Below are 17,783 nucleotides of genomic sequence, written 5' to 3'. Positions count from 1 at the left end.
TTTGCCATCAATACCTCCTTCACCTTCTGTTTCTTCTTCTCTCTTCTTCAGTGCCAGTCGACTCCTAAGCAGAAGAAGAATGCTGTCGGCGCCCAGAAGAAGCAGAGGAGCCCGGCCAAGCAGAGCGCCCTGACCCGAAAACAACAACAACAACAACAACAGCAGCAGCAACAACAACAACCGCCGCCATCTTCATCACCTCTGCCACCTGCAGTCCAGGAAGAGGAGGAGGGGAAGGAGGAGGAGCCGGTGACCAGGCCTAGGCCGCCGCAGCAGGAGGAGGAGGAATCGGCCGAGGAGGAGCAAGAGGAAGTGGCGGCGAAGTCTGTGAAGAAGAAGGAGAAAGAGGAAGGAAAGAAGGAGGAGAAGGAGGGCGAGACAGACATGCCCTCTGTACAGATCAAACCAGAGCCCGAGGAGATGGAGTGCACGGTGAGGAGGGGAGGGGTTGGATGGATGGTGATTGGTTGATTGATTAGAAGGAATGAGGTGGAGGATCTGTGGGTGAATAAGCAGAGGGATTGATAGAGCGATGGATGGATGATAGTCAGGTGGGAGTGGAGCAGGTGTGGTTGCAGCTCGGATCACTCACTATCAGACGTGTCTGATCATGTCGAGTTTATGCAGGATCAAAATCAGACAAGTGCTGAAAGAGGATTTTATTTGGAGGTTAATACTCATATCTTGGCATCAGCAAGGTTTACAAATGAGTCCGGGATTACCTGAGTATCAATTTGTCTAATATGAATACAAACCTTACCTTTCTTCATGTTCCAAATTCAGGGAGTCGAGATTTGATCGTGTATCTTTATCTACAAGAATGAGCAGCAGTTTCCTTCATTTCCTTAATAACAACACTGTTCTCACCAGCATCACTAAACAGGAGCGGTCACATGATCACACAGAGTGTAAACAGACTCTCAGGTTAGCCAGGTTCATCGGGAAGAGAAAACAAATGCGAATAGTAAAATTATTACTCATCACAGTTGAAGTGAACGGCACGTTCCACCCGGGCTCAATTTCAAGTCAACCTCTAAATAAAGTGGATTAGATGATGTGGCTCGTTTACAACCTGTCTGATCATCTGACTGCTCACTTTGTGTGTTGTGGACCCAAGGTATAAGTATCTTCGTAGGATTCTGAATCAAGTTTTGTCTCTGTTTTAAAAGTTGGGCTGGGAAAAACCCATGTCAAAGGTTGGTGTGAATGGGTCAAAATGCTTTATCTGACCAGAAAGCATTAAAAAAATACAGGGGGCTGTGTTGGTGGGGGCATGTTGTTTCAGGCACCACTGAGACAATGAAACATAATCTAGGAGAGTTGGTTTGAGAAACAGATCTGTGAGATAGAAGGCTTATCAGACAGCAAAACTCTGCGCTACAGTTGACAAAATTATGAGGAAGACTTTCACCGCTCTGAGAAGTTATCACAGCGACAATCACTTTATCGTTTGTCGCCATGATCATGAGGGAAACAGCAGACACAAAATAATATACCAGGAATGTGCAGTGGTGTGAATTTGAAATAAGAAAGTGGTGCCATGCTGGGTGACGTCGCACTGCGTTTTGGCAGAGGTCACCTTTCTTTGCCGGACCACCCTGCATCTGTTTTGCCAGATCCAGATTTTTTCCGTGCAGCACTGTTGTCTATGTGAACACAGTCTAACTCAGCTCTGACACTGCTTGGCTTCATTCAGCTTTTTGAACACAGGCCTGTAACTGAAATGTTCAGTCTGTCATATCTTGGTGCTGCAGGTTTATCGACTGTATACTACTTTATGTGTCATAACTTCAGGGATACTTGACTTACATCTCTTCACATAATGCTCGATATTAAGTGTGAACATGTCAGTGATGACTTTTCAACGTTTCTCCTGAGCTTATATGTTTGTACAAGGCCTGCGGTTTAGTAGCAGTGTATATATACCTGGACAACTCCCAGGTATTTACTCTTTGGAAAGGTCAGCTGTGAGTTTCTGTTTTCCTGTCAAACAAATGTAATCAGTTACATTTAAATTGAATCAGTGTTTTTCACACCTTTTTTGTCCCCTAAATTTAACATGAATTGGTTTTTGAGATCCAGACAAACAAGGCAAAGACATTCTCCAAAACCTTATTTAAAAAACACATAATTAGCTGCAGCATTTTGACTTTGACAGCTACACTAATATCAGCTCTAAACTATCTCTAAACTGTTTTCCTTGAACTTTACCCAGGTCTGATTTTCATATTTCGAGGATGATTCTCTCTTGATACTGCATCAATCTTTAGTCATTACTTTATCTTCACAAACTCAGTGAGAATTAGCTTGAATCTCATCGTAAAAACTTATATCAGGTGAAAAAAGTTTGCTAATAAATGAGAGCAGAGGACGTAGAGGAGCGATGGAAGGACAGAGTGAAATGGAAATTGCTGGGAGTGGATTGGTAGGTGGAGCGCTGGAGGAAGGATGAAATGATGATAGATGAAGATGTGAAGATAGATGGAGTGAAGGAAGTGCAGGAGTAAAATTGATGGAGGAGATATGTATGGAGGGGTGGCTGAGGGAAGCATGACGGTGAAGAGAAGGTTGGATTAGGTGATGATGGTGCACTGGTGAGGAGTTTGGTGATGGAGGTTTGTGACATGAGAAGCTTTTGTTTTTTGTTTTTTTGAAAGGTGGTAATGTGTGATCTCCCTTTGATCAGCTGTAGTTGTAAGTGATAGTCTTCTTCTTCTTCTGCTAATTCCAAACCTATCATTTCCTGTACAGCTCAGCTTCTCTGTCCCAGGAAGGAGGAACTACTTCAGTTTTCACATCCCAAAGAAAAGCTTTCAGTCCGTTCTGTTTTTCTATGAACAAATCAATGGTTTAGTCTATAAAATGCCAGACAATCAAAAAAAAGAAGTGACTTTCACTGTTTCCCAGAGGTCAGGATGATGTCAGGAAAGTGGAAAATTCTCAGATTTGAGAACCAGAGAATGTGATTAATCCGTTAGATTCAGATTTTCATGTTAGCGTAACGGGAGCTCGAGGGCAGATGCCATAGGACTTTGACAGCAGGTTCAGCAGTTCCCAGACTGGTGGGAAATCTCTGGTCACTGAAACTGTTGGAGAGCCTTTAAGCAAAGTGTTTAACCTCCTATAGCTCAGGGATCTCAAAGAAGCAGTGAATTAATTAATTGAACTGTGTGAATATGAAGTAAGGCAGCCGAGAGAGAAAAAAAAAAACGTGACCTGTGCCTGGTCTCTCTGGATATATAAGGATGACAGGATATACTAAGATCATGAGGACTGTCAACATGATGTCAGGAAAATGAAGGAGCAGGAGGAGCACGTAGTTCTGAGGGGTGAATGATGGATAAAGTGCTGTAGAAAGTCATAAAACACACTTCATGAACAAACACTTACTCTGCCCTCACACAGTAAAGTGTGTTGACATTTGTGGTTTTTGCATCTCAAGCAGCAAAGTTGACCTTTTGTTTGTTTTTAATCCCAGCTGAGTTTCAGAGAGCGTATGAGTAGAACAAGCTCCGCGAGACGAATAGTGAGGAGGTCAGAGGTCAGCACCCTGACATGAGACAGTGTGAATCATTTTGAGGAGAAAAGCTTCCCAAACTCCTGCGAAGGTCGAACCTGCACGTCGCCTGCATCCCCCTGCGGTTTTATCTCCCAGGATCAAACTATTTCTGTCCGGCTGTTTGCTAATAAATTAAGCTAATTTGGAGCGTTACAGCTGCCTTATGCTTTACACAGAACCAGGGAGTTTCTCTAAAGGAAGGGAGTGCCTGTATCCTTTAGTCAACTCCTCTTATTTTAACCCATTTTCTCAAAGGACTTGAGAAGTACAAAGCAACCAAAAAACTAAATATTTTGTTGCCCTTTCTGCATTTGGCTGCAGTACTAAAGTTGTTTTAAACACTCAATAGCAGAAGACTTGAACGAGACATAATGAAGTGCATTGCTAAATAAACACATTGTGTTTCATTCCAGTTAGCAGTGCTGGTCATGTACCTCTCCTTTACATTATATATATTCATCTTTGTTGGTTAATTTCTGGGTGTTCCTCTCAGTAAAATCAGTTTGTGTTTGGCAGATTTTGTGATGATTTCGATAAGTCATATATAGACTTTTTTGTGTTTAAGTACAAAATGAATGAGCAATGACTCTAACGGGTTTCCTGATGATTCCTGATGAGTAAATAATCAAAAACTAAATTCTGCTTCTCAAATTTACAAATCTACTTTAGGGATTTTTCTCACTTTTTTTCCTTTTTTTGTGTGAAATACCAAAACGTTGTACATCTTTGGGTCGTCCTGAAGTAAAAGACCTTTTTTTAAAAATAATTCTCAACCAATTTGTCATCAATAATACCCTTTAAGAAGTGAAAACATTTCTCAATAGGTTGTTAGGATTATTTTGTCTACCTCATGTCTTCCAAAAAGCCCTATTATGTATATTTATTTATACTTAAGTGTGTTGTATGGCTGGTTTACGGACATAATGATTACTGGTTAGACTCTCTGTGTGTGAATTCCATATCATAAGTAATAAATACATTGGGGGAGTTTGAATTTGAGCTCACAGGTTGGTGGAGCAGGCGTGTTGCTACACCTTTGGCATTTCTAGCTTCAGTGTTGAGCTGATGGGTAGGTCCATGTACTGTGTTATAATCAGAGACCGAGGAGGGTATAGAATAAAGGGTGTGAGCGGTAATGATAAGGTGAGACCTGTCACAGTCACAGTGAAACGCTATAGCAACCATTAACACAGCCTACATACTGAGGAAAGGAGGGAAGGGTGTTGTCAGCTGGATGGGTGGAGGATGGGTGAGGTATGATGAGAGGAAGCTGCAGGAAGTGTAAAAAAGGAGGGCAGATGAGATAGGGAGAGAAAAATAAATGATTTGGTGGTGAGGTGAAATGACGAAAGTGCCGATGGAGAGAGGAGAGATACGAGGGGAAGGTAGAGAGGTGGAGAGGGTGTGGACGTTCAGATAAGGACAGGCTGCATTGCAGGATTATGACTGCCGTCCATTTTGTCCTCCTCTGTGTTGCGTTCAATGTGTTTTTTGTTTTTTTTTGTTCTTGATAGTGTTGTTGTCCCCACTGGCTCTTTAAATCCAGCAGCAAGAAGACACAGACTACGGCTAGCTGCTCCCTTTGATTTTCTTTTGGCGAGCTAACAATGCTAACAGGCCTTTTTAGAGAAACTAGAGATTTTTTCTTTTAACAGTTGACTGTGTACATCAGCTTTTTGGAAGATGGTATCCATTGCTCTCATTTCCTTGGAAAGAAACTAGTCCTTATGAGTACAAGTCTTTGGGCCTCTGGAAATCATTAAAGGGGCTCTTATGGTATAAATTAAGAAAATTCTGGTTCATCCATTACACATTCTCACTCCCTAGAAGCTGCAGTAAAGATGGAGTTTTGGCCAGAGGGTTCAACTCTTCACTTCACCTTCAGCAACGACAGGAGTTCACACAGTTTTCAGTTACATCCAAGACAAAAAAATATCCTCAGATGGGGTCTCTGTCATGTCAAATGCTCATCTGTGGTTTGCCAGCTACCTGTCAAACTGACTGATGTGGCCCCTTTTTGTAACTGCAGAGAAAAAGATCACAACACCGGCCTGTTAGCTACACCTACAGTGAAGGCATAGCAACACCAGAAGGTGTTTATTATCCCTTTACTGTGACTGAAATGATGATTGATGCACTGAGCAAGTTTTACAGTAGATCGTGGTATGTGAGAATGTGGGATAGGCATGACTGGCTCTATTAACAGGGAGCGGAGATTTTAGGTAAAGGTAATGGTTAATTTACATGCAGGATAGGAAATCAGCTGTTCTTCATTCTCAGCTGTAGCATCTGTGCACCTTTAAAATGTGGTTTTAAGTCAGGATTGAAAGACATCATGCAGCTCCCAGGTTGCACGATTGGGTCATGTTAGGTTTGTTTAGATATGAGGTCTGACAAACAGGACAGACAGAGAGCGAACTGCAGAGAGGAAGAGAGAGAAAGCCAGAAAACAGGAGACCGAGTATATGGAGCCACTGGAGGTTTTGGTGTTTCTGAATGTCTCATAGTGGTTTGTCATACTTTAGGTAAAACCTGGGTTTAAGAGTTGCTCAGCTTCCAGGGCATGAATAAAAGTAAAGAGACTCTCTCTCTCTCTCTCTCTCTCTCTCTCTCTCTCGTCTGTGTGTGTGTGGATACTGGTCTTCAGAGGAGCAATTGCATAGTAAATGAATAGTTTATAACTGAAATGAACCCTCCGTCACCTTTGCAGAGGCTAATAAATTAATTTTACTTCACCCACTAAGATTCATTTAAGTAGGTGAAACAAGATCATATTCTTCTTCATATTACTTTGTTGTAATGTCATATTCATGAGCAGTTTGAGTGTGTCTACTTTAGGTGGTCATCAATGCATTTAAAATGTTGTCTTTTTTGTTCACCTTCAGTGACATATACCTGTTATGCTTCTCTCATCTTTCATCTAGATGGAAAGGGAGGTGGAGACACTGCTGTTTGTCAGCTAACTGGGAGCTAATTTGATATAAAGCTCTAATTTTGAACTGGGAAAGAATCCAAATTTTCTTAACAAGGTTGTACATTTGACAGATTTTGCAGATAATTTCAAGTTTGCCTTGATATATCAACTGTTTTGCTGACATTTTCAAAGCTCTTCTTATAAAGAAAACAGACACAACGTTGCATCATACCTGCTCAGACTTGACATCAGTTATTCTAAGGAGCCAATTACATTTTGCCTCTGGCTCCTGTGATGGCTGTATTTTCGTTTCAGTTCAGCACAGTTCAAGCTTTGTCTGTTTGAACAATTAATGGTTTCAAAATGTAAAATTCTGGGATGTTAGAAAACATTTTACTGTCTTATAGACACATTTGTCTCCATGACAGAGACTTGTCCCTCAGGAACAACAATGTTCTCTGTGGAGTTCCCCAAGGCTCAACACTGGGGCCTCTTTTATTTACATGCTTTCATTTAAAATCTTAATTGTTCTGATAGTGAATATTTACACACTCAAAATGTGCCACTTTTTGGCAAAAAGTAGTTCAGAATATACTGGTAGATTATGTCAGTACACATACAGTGTATTTGAAAAATCCAAGTGAGTCTTTTTTGTTGCAGCCGGACCAAATCTACATGCTTCTATTCACCATGTTTTTCTAGCGACTCAGTTATTAATTCTTATCGATCATCCGAACTGATGAATACAAGAATCGATTGGAACGATACGCAGAAAGTGTAACGTCAAGCTGAAACGTTGGTGTAAGTGTAGTGTGGTGGAACTGGCGGAGACTGGCCCATAACTCGACCCCACCAGAGCCAAGCTGTCCACCTGCTGTTAGAAAACAAACTCCTGATTCGCTGGTTTAAAAACATCTTAGGTTTCAGAGCAAAAGCTGAATTGTGTCAGTATGTTCACATGAGGCTGTGAGGGTAGAGGACCGGGGGGGAGGGGACTGGTAGAGCCCTATGTGTGTATGTGCATTTGTGTTGTGTTGTGGCATGGTGTGGTTTGGGTTAGTATAGGGTGGGGGCTGGGTGGAGTAGTATTGCGTAAGGCATCATTAAGCAGAGGGTGGGTGGTGTGTGTGTGTGTGTGTTGACCACACCTCTGTGGTTGCCTCGAACAGAGGGGAGTGGAGTTTCCTGCCCAAAGATAAAGTCTCCAGGAAGCAGATCCTCCTGGTATTCGTTCCATTGGGAACCTTCAGACACTTAAACGCCTCACGTCCTACTTAATGTTACACGCTTTGTCTTAACTCGAGCTCATTATTGTCACTTTAAACGTGACTTGTGTTGCGTTATCATCAACACACCCAAGATTGAAAGACGATTATTTTTAATCTGCTGACTGTTTTATTGGTAAGATGGATTATTTGGTGATTAAGGTCTTCAGATACTGTCTCCTGTTTTGTCCAACCATCGCTCTGAAACCTGAAGGTATCACACAAGACAAACCGGATAATGACATTTTTGACTTTTATAATGAATTGATGATGAGAATAGTTGCAGATTATTTTCTGCCTCTGAGTAACTAAATGTTTCCACCTTAAAACTAACTCAGGTTTGTGCTTGGATTTTATGTCGGTGTTTCCTGGCCCGCAGTAACAGCTTCTGTAAGGGAGAGAGGAAATGGCCTAGCATGAGACCACGCTGAGAGCTATAGATGTAACAGACGGCTGACGTCTGGTAAACTGATTTTAAACTGATGTTAAAAAGACACCCATGCTGGCCACTGTGCAGTATGCCTTGCTCAAGGGCAGCTGAACGGTTGCTCATTGTGAGCTGAAAGGAGATAAGTGGACGGAGAGAGATTTACAGAGGAAGAGAAAGAGGAGACGATTAAACATGCTAACTGTTGTGTTTCAGTGTGTCAAAACGAGGTCAAAGGTCATTCCGCGGCCTTGTTATGGCTTTCCAGCAAAAGTTAGGAGTCTCCTTTTTCAGTCCTTCTCTTGTTTACCCAGAACACACACACACACACACACACACACACACACACATTTTTTTTTATCTCTTTCTCTTTTTTCCCGCCGTTGTTCTTCCCCTGCTTTCTCTTTCAACCCTCTCACTCTCTTTCTCCACTCTCTCTCTCTCTCACTCTCTCGCCCTAATAGGATATGTCGAGGGAGGCTCTGCTTCCGCTCGCCCCGTCGTCATGGCAACCGCGGCTCTGGCGGGAGTTGCCGAAAAGACTGTGTAGCCTGACCCCCTCCTCCTCCTCTCCTCCTCCTTCTCCTCTTCTTCCTCCACCTTTCCAAACCAGCCCCTCTCTCCCCCTCTCTCCCCCTCTCTCTCTCTCTCGGTTTCTCTCCCTCTCTCCCTCTCTCCCTGCCCCCTTCTCGCTCTCTCTCTCTCCCTTTCTAACTCGCCACTTCAGCCAAAGGCGAACACACACATACTGAATACCTGCCAGCACAGCACACTGAATAGCCCTGTAATCTCTCTCTCTCTCTCTCACACACACACACACACACATATACACACAAACACACAATGAGGTCCTCTGTGCATGTGTGTGTGTGTGTCACTGATGTATGCACATAAACAAGTCAGTTGTCCTCTGGCAAACAGGAGCAGTCATGCACAAAGACAGGCCACAACACATACACACATGTACACGCATGTACACACACTCTATTACTCCCTGTGTGTTTCAGTGTTTGTGTGTGTGTGTGTGTGAGTGAGAGAGAGAGAGAGAGAGAGCGAGCATGAGGCATAAGAGGTTAGAGGCCTATTTACTGTGCTTTTGCCAGGAGGGCTTTGCTACCATGAGTGTTAGTCAGTGTGTGTATTTGTGTGCGTGAGGAATTGTGTGTGTTTGTGTGTCTGTGTTCAGAGCATTCAATCCATTCAAAGGACAGCACATTCACAATTTTGGGATGCAGAGAGAGAGAGAGAGAGATGTGTGTGTGGGGAGGGAGGGGGGGGGGGGGGCAAATGCATTGCAGATATTGGACGGTGCAGTTTCCTCCTGCTGGTGCAGGATGATGATGTCATTGTTGGCAGTCCACTTCCTCCAGAGTGGAGCTTCCAGGAAGTAAAAGCAGTCGCTCTTTTTCAGGACACAACTCTGTCGTTGCTGCGTTTTTACTCAGAGCTAATCTGTGTAACATGGAGTGCATTAATCAGATTGGCTCATGTTTAATACTAATATCATAAATCATGTTGTCTCTAGTGGCTTACTTCCCCTGCTGTAGCGTTGAGCTGTCAGTGTGCTGCATCAGAAACCCTCTCCCTCCTCACCTTTCCTGCACCACAAGTAGCAGCATTTCAGCACTACTGTTCCCTCGTCCCAGAGTCAGTGGGTTTTACGTGTCTTAAAAAAGGTGGTTGCTAATGAGCGTCTAAATGAGACTACCCATCTGCTCACCAGTCCACCTTTACAGCCTCGTTGTGTTTCTACTCACGCTCTTTCAAACTATCACTAACTTTCTAACTTTCTTCTGTAGAAGAGCTCAGAGCTAAATGAAATGACCAGTTGGAAGCTTAGTGGTGGAGACGTTGACGTCATGTGACCGTGGTGTAGTTGGTTTATAGTCTAACATTAGCTTCTTACTTCTGGAGATTGGATTTAGGCTTCAAACATCAGAACAATGACTGAACAAAATGTGAGTGTCACATCAAAATCCCAGTGGCTTTTTGTCGAGGGAACCAGGGGGATGTTAATTTCCTGGTTGGCCCACAAATATGTCATCCCTGCAGCACTCTGTGGCAGGTTGAACTTCTCCCTCAAACTTAATTCTTTCATTCTTTACACATCTATAACAAGCAAGCGCAGCAAACAGGACTGCCTTTCAGGAGAGACTGCCCGCGGGGTTATCCCCATATTTAAATGATTGTGTGGTGGATAACAGATTGGATTTCACTGATCGTGTACATGCCTGTGTACTTAGTGTGTACCTGGATCATTTGAAAATATATCCACCTGTGTGACACTGGAGAATTAGCACAAATGTAAAAGGTCGGTGAAGTTATGAGATTGTGGCAACAAAAGAGGTAGAGGTGAACATCTTAGATCAAGCTGTTATTGTTGTTGTCACAGTCTGCTGCTGACCTTATTTCAGCTGAAATACTGTCCAGACTGTTCATGCACTTAGTGGCATTGTGTGGAGGATGCTTAGAGTTAATCTCACAGGACTTGCAAACAGCCATCTGAATGCAAAGGTGTTGCTCTGAACTGCCACACTGGAGGGCAAGGTGAAAATGTATGCAACTCACGTATACTTCAGATAAGGTGTACACACAGTTTCCCAGAGCCAGCTGCAGGTGAAATGATAAGAAGAAGATTAAACAAGAGACATAATCTCATTTGTCTGGTAAAACATTTAAAATGTTAAATCACTGTATGAGTGATGAACTTTCTCATTCTTTTTATTTATCTTTGAGCCATTATTTCCCCAGTGATTCACTCTGATCTTATAATTTTATCATCAAGTGTGAAGAAGCCTACCCGTCACAGTCTGTTTCAGTATGATAGCTCTACAGTAAATCAGTCATTGATCACCTTTCTGACAGTTAATAATGATGATTGAGGTATCTCAGTGATGAATGCTGACAGGTGTATGTGATAAATGAATGTGTGTGGAGCAGTCACAGAGATATCCCAATGGATATTTAAGGGTGTTAGATCCATTTATGGTTAACAGGAGAGTGGAAATAGGACTCCAGCATGTGTGGCCAGTTCCACAATGACTGTTTATAAAACAGAAATGGAAATGTGTGGCCCCTTCTAGGATGTCCAGTAAGTTTAGATGTGTGGGAGTATTAAAGTATTTCTAAATGTTTGTTACTGATATAGTACCATCAAGTTGTTTTGGACACTAGAGATGTTATCAGTGCGCATCCACTGTTTTCACTTTCATCACTGCTTCATTAGCGGCAAAAATCTTCATGTTAACAAGTCATTCAGTCTATTCAGCTCTAAAATTAGAATGTTATTAAATCAAACAAAAAAACCGTTCCAGTGTGGTGAGATAAATTCACCTGGTTCCAACATAAACAGACTGTTTCCCCGAGTTAAGCCGGGGTGTCACGGGTGCAGACATTGTCTGTGACGAGCGTAACTGGTGTTGAAAGTTTCACTGCCGGGATGACTGAGCCAAGATGTTTGTAGTTTTATAGAAGCGATGATGTTAAAATAATGGATAGGTCAATAGACCTGTCTGAGCACTGGTTTTTGTCTCTGCTGGAGTGAATAGAATCATTTATGTCTCTCCACCCTCGCAGTATGTAGCCGGAGGGAGGTTTGATTTATTATTTTTTTATTTTTCATTTAAAGTCTTGCTTTATGATCGGGACATCAGTGAATTGCTCGGCTGTCAATCCAAAGCTTTTCTTAGTCTTTTAAAAGCTTCTTTTTTGACACTTAGTTTTTGTCAGCAATAATGTTTTATTCACAGAGTACTGAGAGTCTGTCCTTTGAAAAGGGAGAATAGGAAACTGATTGTAGCACTGTGTTAGCGACCTGACGAGAGGGAACACTTGGATCACTAGAGGAGATGTTCCATAGGAATTTCTACAGATATCACTGAGACCGGAGTGACAAGCCATGAGCTTTGTCAAACTGTATGACCTGTGAATCATTATGAGGCTCTTTCTCTCTGCCCACAGACTCTGTACAGAATATTCCACTGCTGGATGCATGAAGTACAGATAAGCATGTTAGGAAACACAGGAGAGTCTTTTCATTTAGTGACGTCAGACAATAAGAAACAATAATAAACACAGAGAGGAGAGACACTGCCAGACAAATCCTAACAAGTGTATTAGTGGATGTGGCGTTGCAACACAAACAATCAGACAGGGTTTTAACAAATCCAGTTCTGTCCAGTTATGTAAACTACTCATTTGGAAACAAAAACAAAGGTGAAGTGTAACACAATCCACATTTGTTTGTTGCAGAGCTCCTTCTTTCACACTTCCTTGCCTCTCCATTAAAAGATTTTAGTAAAATGTGTTTAGAATTTGACATGAGGGTGGTTAAAGCTCCCACAACAGGCACAGGTTACTGAGAAACAGACCTTTTATTTTGTTGTCAAGAGAAGTGGCCTAAAATGAGAAAATGTAGCTAAAGAAAATTTGTGATTTGTTACAGTTCTTGTCTACATGTGTTTTTAAAAATGTCAGACTTTCGATCAGAGGTCTTCAAAGTGTCTACAAGCCTTTTGACATTCTTTAGTGATTTCAGTACAAGACAAATCTTTCTTTTCCCCACACTGATAAAAGCTTTGTTTTTCCTTGCTGAAATACAGTGACACACAGATCGAAATCTTTGCGTTCACACACCTGTTCATTGGCAAGCTGGTGGAATACTAATGGTATTTCTAATTGATGCTTTATTAAAAACAACCATTCAGTAAAGGTCTACTAATTATGCCTGTATATGTTAAAATCACGTACAAGGGAAGCATTAATTACAAGTTGAATATACATGATGTTGTTTGCTACAGATGCATAATTAAACATCCAGGCTCTTAATTGGATTCCTCCTGAAATCTGTGTTCTCCTCAGGTTGTCTCATTTTTTGTGATTTTGTTTTAACCTTTAAAGTCAAAATACAGAGGTATATTTTGTGTGTGGTTGTCTAACAGTGGATTTTTCTTTTAATTCAGGGAAAACTGAGTTACAGTGTGTGTTCATATCTAAAGAGCTGCACAGCTGTAATTAAAACTCAAGCAGAGTTTGCTCCAAAGGTTAGAGTCAGGCCATCCTGTGTGGGTGTTTGGGACGAAACGAGTTACTAAGCGCCCAGGAAATCAACACTGGCAGCTCCTATTGGGTAACATTAGAGTCGACGCTGGCTAACAGACACAGTGAGCTGTGCTGGGATCAGTCTGCTAACAGGTGGGTGAACCGGAGAGAGAGAGATAGAGAGGAGTAGACTTACCCTTAACGCAGGGTGGGGGCAGCTGGTGTTGCTTTGGGTGGGTCAGGCTGTAAGCAATGGAGCTGCGTGTGTGTGTGTGTGGTGTGTGTGTGTGTTTGCTAGGCGCGGCAGCATGCTTCGTGGTTAATATCTCCTCCAGCTGTTGTTTTTGCTCTCTGTCTTCATTATATCGTCCATATCAGCCGACACACTCCTCGAGCGTGCACACTCACACACACACACACACACGCACACACACACACACACACACACACACACACACACACGCATGTGTAAATTCAGCACATATATATGTCCTTAAAGTCATGATTACGAGGCGCTGATCACAGATGACACTGACACCTACACACATTCATTCCTTCATTCCTCTTCCATCCTCCCGTCGTTCTGTCCTTCTCCTGTTCTCTTTACCTCCCACCTAATCCCTTTCTTCCTCCATCCTCACCTCACCTTTCACATATACAAACAGTCGCAGCAGTGTTTGTGTCACCTCCAGACCTATTGATTTCTCCCTGTGGAAAAAAACAACAATTGCGACATGGACTGAGAACCCATTAGGGCTACAGTGGAATTCAGTGCACCATCCTATTTTAGTGTGTATCTATTGTGTAGTGGTTATATTCTCCACCAAACATGCAGCACGGGCAGTCTTACCAGGTCTGTTGTTGGTTCCTGTGGCACTGCCTAGTCAGAAACCTGGCCCTGTTCCACCAAATACCTAAAAACTACAAGGCAGTTTGGCCTGTACCTGTTTGCATTTCCATGGAATTTCCACGGCACCTGAAGAGCCATGAACACGGCTGACTGACTGATAATGGACTACATGCTGCAATAACACATTATCAGCTTGTTGTTGTTTTTAATTTGCATGACTGTTTGAATGAAGGAGGCAGAGGGAATCTGCTCTGACACACTGCATGGAAATACTATGTCATTAAAATGTAATTTCTTTATGGGAGCTCGGTATGGGAGCTGTTGCTGTTGGCCTCACTTGACATGAAACCTGCCGTCAGTAAGTTATGTGGCTGTTGACATAGGCGTGTGATTAGCCTGTCAGTGCTGTCATATGTAGAGTTACCTATTAACCCTGTGTTAAACTGGCACAGTCACATAAAAAACACACACTCACAGTGATGTGGGTTCAGTTTGTGGCTGTAGAGCTTCTGAAACGACCACACGGGGAGAAATGCTCTAAATATGGTGCTATACATCTTACATCTGTACCATGTAAACAACCCTATGTGGGAATATGGGGTCACTGGTAGCAGAGCTGTATTAAATCACTCATTACATTATCTGTATGAGACCCAGCAGCAGCGTGAGTACAACGCGATTAAGGTCCTCTAGACATGTTATATCTTCCTCTCTGCCTGGCTTTCTCACCACTGCAGTCACAGCTGCTACCCGCTCCCATTCAAGTTAGAGATCACATGAATTAATTGCAAGGCGAAGACTGGGTGACCCATTTTATGGCGGAGCAGTTGAACTGAGAAGTGCGAGGGGGAGAGCGGAGTAACTCTGGCGAGATCCGCTGCAACACATCTAGCTCACTGAGGGTTTTTTTCTTTTTGTTGCATTCAGGCGATGTCAGGTTTGTTGTTTTAAGGTGAATTGTGTTCCAGCCCTGGCAGATTGTTGTGATTGTTTCAGAGACAGTTATTTTATGGCCCTGTGTCATTGTCTGACTCAAACAATGCCAATAAATTGTACAAGTGAAGGGTACTCTGCACTTCCAAGTGAAGTTCACTTTCTTGCCGTCGTGTGAACAAAGAGACGGAGCAGAGACAGCGTCTGTGTGTCGACATTCAAATCAAGAGTCACGAGGAAGCCTTGCCTTCCCATTGAGTTGTATGGTGGTCATTTTTTTAATTTCTGAGCTTGTATCTTTCTCCTGTTGACCTTGAATCCTCTCAAAAGTTTTTCTCCTAACCATCTGCTCTTTGTGTGCTCTCAGATCTTGACTTGCAGAGTAATTGCTAGATTCATTTAGTTTTTTTCTTTCATATTCACTTTTGACCATTAAAACTGGATTTTTAAAAACAGTCAGAGGATACGTTTTAAAGAGGCATGTTTGTCAGAGTGATGATAGTCATGTACACTGGTGGGGGCCTGCTCATATCCAACAGAGAATATTTAAGGGTTTTTGTATTGTTTGGGCTTTTTATTGTGGATGAACTTACAGAAAGAACCTGAAAATCTTAGATTGGATGGAAACCCTTTGTCACATGAGCAGAAAATGATGACGATACATAGAAAAACGATGCATCTAATGTGTTTAAAGGTCAGTATTTCTTTATTGACCACTGGAAAAGGACCCAATTACAAAATGTGCTTTGATCAGTCTCAACTTTGTTCCTTAAAATCCACAAAATTAGTAAAGTTTGAGTATTATCACTTCTCTGGTTAAAAGCCCAACGGGAAAAAAATCCTGATACAGAGCCAGATGTGTCCTCTTGTCTTGACCCAAAATTAGCATCTGTGGTTCAGCATGAACAGTCCTTTTTAAGCTAATCACTCTGACCTCATATCAGAAAGTTTCTCTCTCTCTCTGCCTTTTTTCCCTTCTCATTCTGCCTTTCAGATCACAGAGCTTTGCAGGAGTCCAGTGAGGATTCTCTGTTCGTTTTTGCTCGTGGACTTTCAGCCCTTTCAGTCTCTCTTCTTTTGGGGATTTTGCAGAGCGTTGTGGGTTTAATCTGAGCCACTGTGAAAAGAGGGAAAGAGGACAGGAGAGAGCGGAGGGGAAGAGACAAATACGAGAGTGAGTGGGTGGAAATGAAGCCAGCGAGGGATGGGAGGGTGAGGTGGGAAGAAACACAAAAGGTGTGGCTGATGTGAAGAGCGAAAGATGCTGGAGGGTGAGGCGGTGTGTGGGAGAGAAAGTGAAAGGGGTGTGGTCGTGATCGAGAGAGTGAGAGGAAGAAGAAAAAAAGTGGGGGAGGAGGGGGTGATTGTGGTGGGGTTAAGTGATGGAAAGATGAACGGACTGGGAGAGAAAGGGAAGGGAGTTGGTGGTGGGTGGGGAACGAGTGGAAAACATGGAGTCAGCTGATAGCTCCCAGTTTCCATGGCAACGCTAGGCCTTTCCCACCCACTCTCTTTCTCTCCCTCTCTCGTCTCTCTCTCTCTCTCTCTCCTCTCTGCCTCACCCACTCCCTCACTTCTTTCACACTTCATTTTCTGTTCAGTTTTTTTTCTCTTTTTCTTTTTTATTCTGTGTCTCTATAATCACGTTACGGCCCTGCTTCCTCTTCTTCGCCGATCTCCCGTTTTTTTGTCCTTCCTCTTCTCCTCTCCCTGGTTATCCTTTCCTGTTTTCTTATTATAAAGCTCCTTAAATCCCTCCTTCCTTCTGCCACGTTGTGGTGCAGGTGTGTGTTTGTCATGTGTTGTCGGCTGCTCCCTCTCTCCTCATACTAAATGTGACAAGTTGTGACCTCGAATGCGCATAAACATGCAAAACCTCTGGTATGTTCCCTTAACGGTGGTTATTTGCATATGCAATGATCCTCAACTGCAGGAGGGTGTTTACCAACCTTTATATTTGCATCTTGGTCGACTGTCACACACAGCCCAGCCTCCAGCTGAACTGTGTGACCTGTTAAAAGGGCGTAGCGTAGTCTCTCCACCCTCTCCTCCTCACCCAGAGCCAAGCTATGCTCAGCTGAACTGGACGGGGGCCAACTCCTGGACTGGAGGCTCGCTGCTGCTCCCTCTCTCGCTGCATTTCTCTTGTCTCTCATTCACTTTCTCTCTCTCTTTCAGTCTGTACCAGTCTCTCTCTATACCCACCCTGCTCTGCCCTTCTCTCTCTGTCTCTCTCTCTCTCTTGCTTTCTCCTCCACCTCCCCCCCTCAGTGTCCCACACAGCAGCCATTGTTCCAGCTACATGGCAGCTGAGCCCTGGGTGGCTGTAGTGGCGAATGGGGGTGCCCCATTCCTCTGAGGAGGCTGAGAAATACTAGGGTGTAGTATGAAAAAGTCTCATGCAAGTTATTGTAGCAAGAAAAAGTGAATTTCCTGCCTTTATCTTTACATTTTTTCCTTAAATGTGATCAGATCTTCATCTTCATAATCTGTTTTAATAACACACGAGTCACTGCATTGTTGAAAAAAGTATGTGAACCCTGAGGCTGATGATGTTGAGTCAGGAGTTGGCAAAATGAAGCGAGTGGAGATTGGAGGTGTGGTTTACAGCTACTTTGCTTATTTACAAGAGCGATCTGCTGCCTCGCAACTCATGATCAAGAATTGCTGATTTGCATAAAGCTTGGAAGGGTTAGAGTCACCTCAGAGAGCTCAGATACTCATCAGTCCACAGTCAGACAAACTGAGAATGAAATATTTGTTCCATGCACAGGCCTTAGACTTTTCATCTTAAG

General features: G+C 42.9%; 1 protein-coding gene across 2 annotated transcripts in view; it reads left to right on the top strand.

Moving 5' to 3' along the window:
• Positions 1-17,783, top strand: part of klf8 (Kruppel-like factor 8) — a 61,682-nt gene that overhangs the window by 30,346 nt on the left and 13,553 nt on the right. For both annotated transcript variants that reach the window (XM_051078831.1, XM_018693766.2), the window contains one exon: positions 52-432. In XM_051078831.1, the coding sequence (XP_050934788.1) occupies positions 52-432 (381 nt within the window). The remainder of the gene's footprint in view (positions 1-51; positions 433-17,783) is intronic.

The sequence above is a fragment of the Lates calcarifer genome, linkage group LG20 (genome assembly GCF_001640805.2).
Source record: "Lates calcarifer isolate ASB-BC8 linkage group LG20, TLL_Latcal_v3, whole genome shotgun sequence".
Lineage (NCBI taxonomy): Eukaryota > Metazoa > Chordata > Actinopteri > Centropomidae > Lates > Lates calcarifer.
This window is presented reverse-complemented; position numbering and strand designations above follow the sequence as displayed.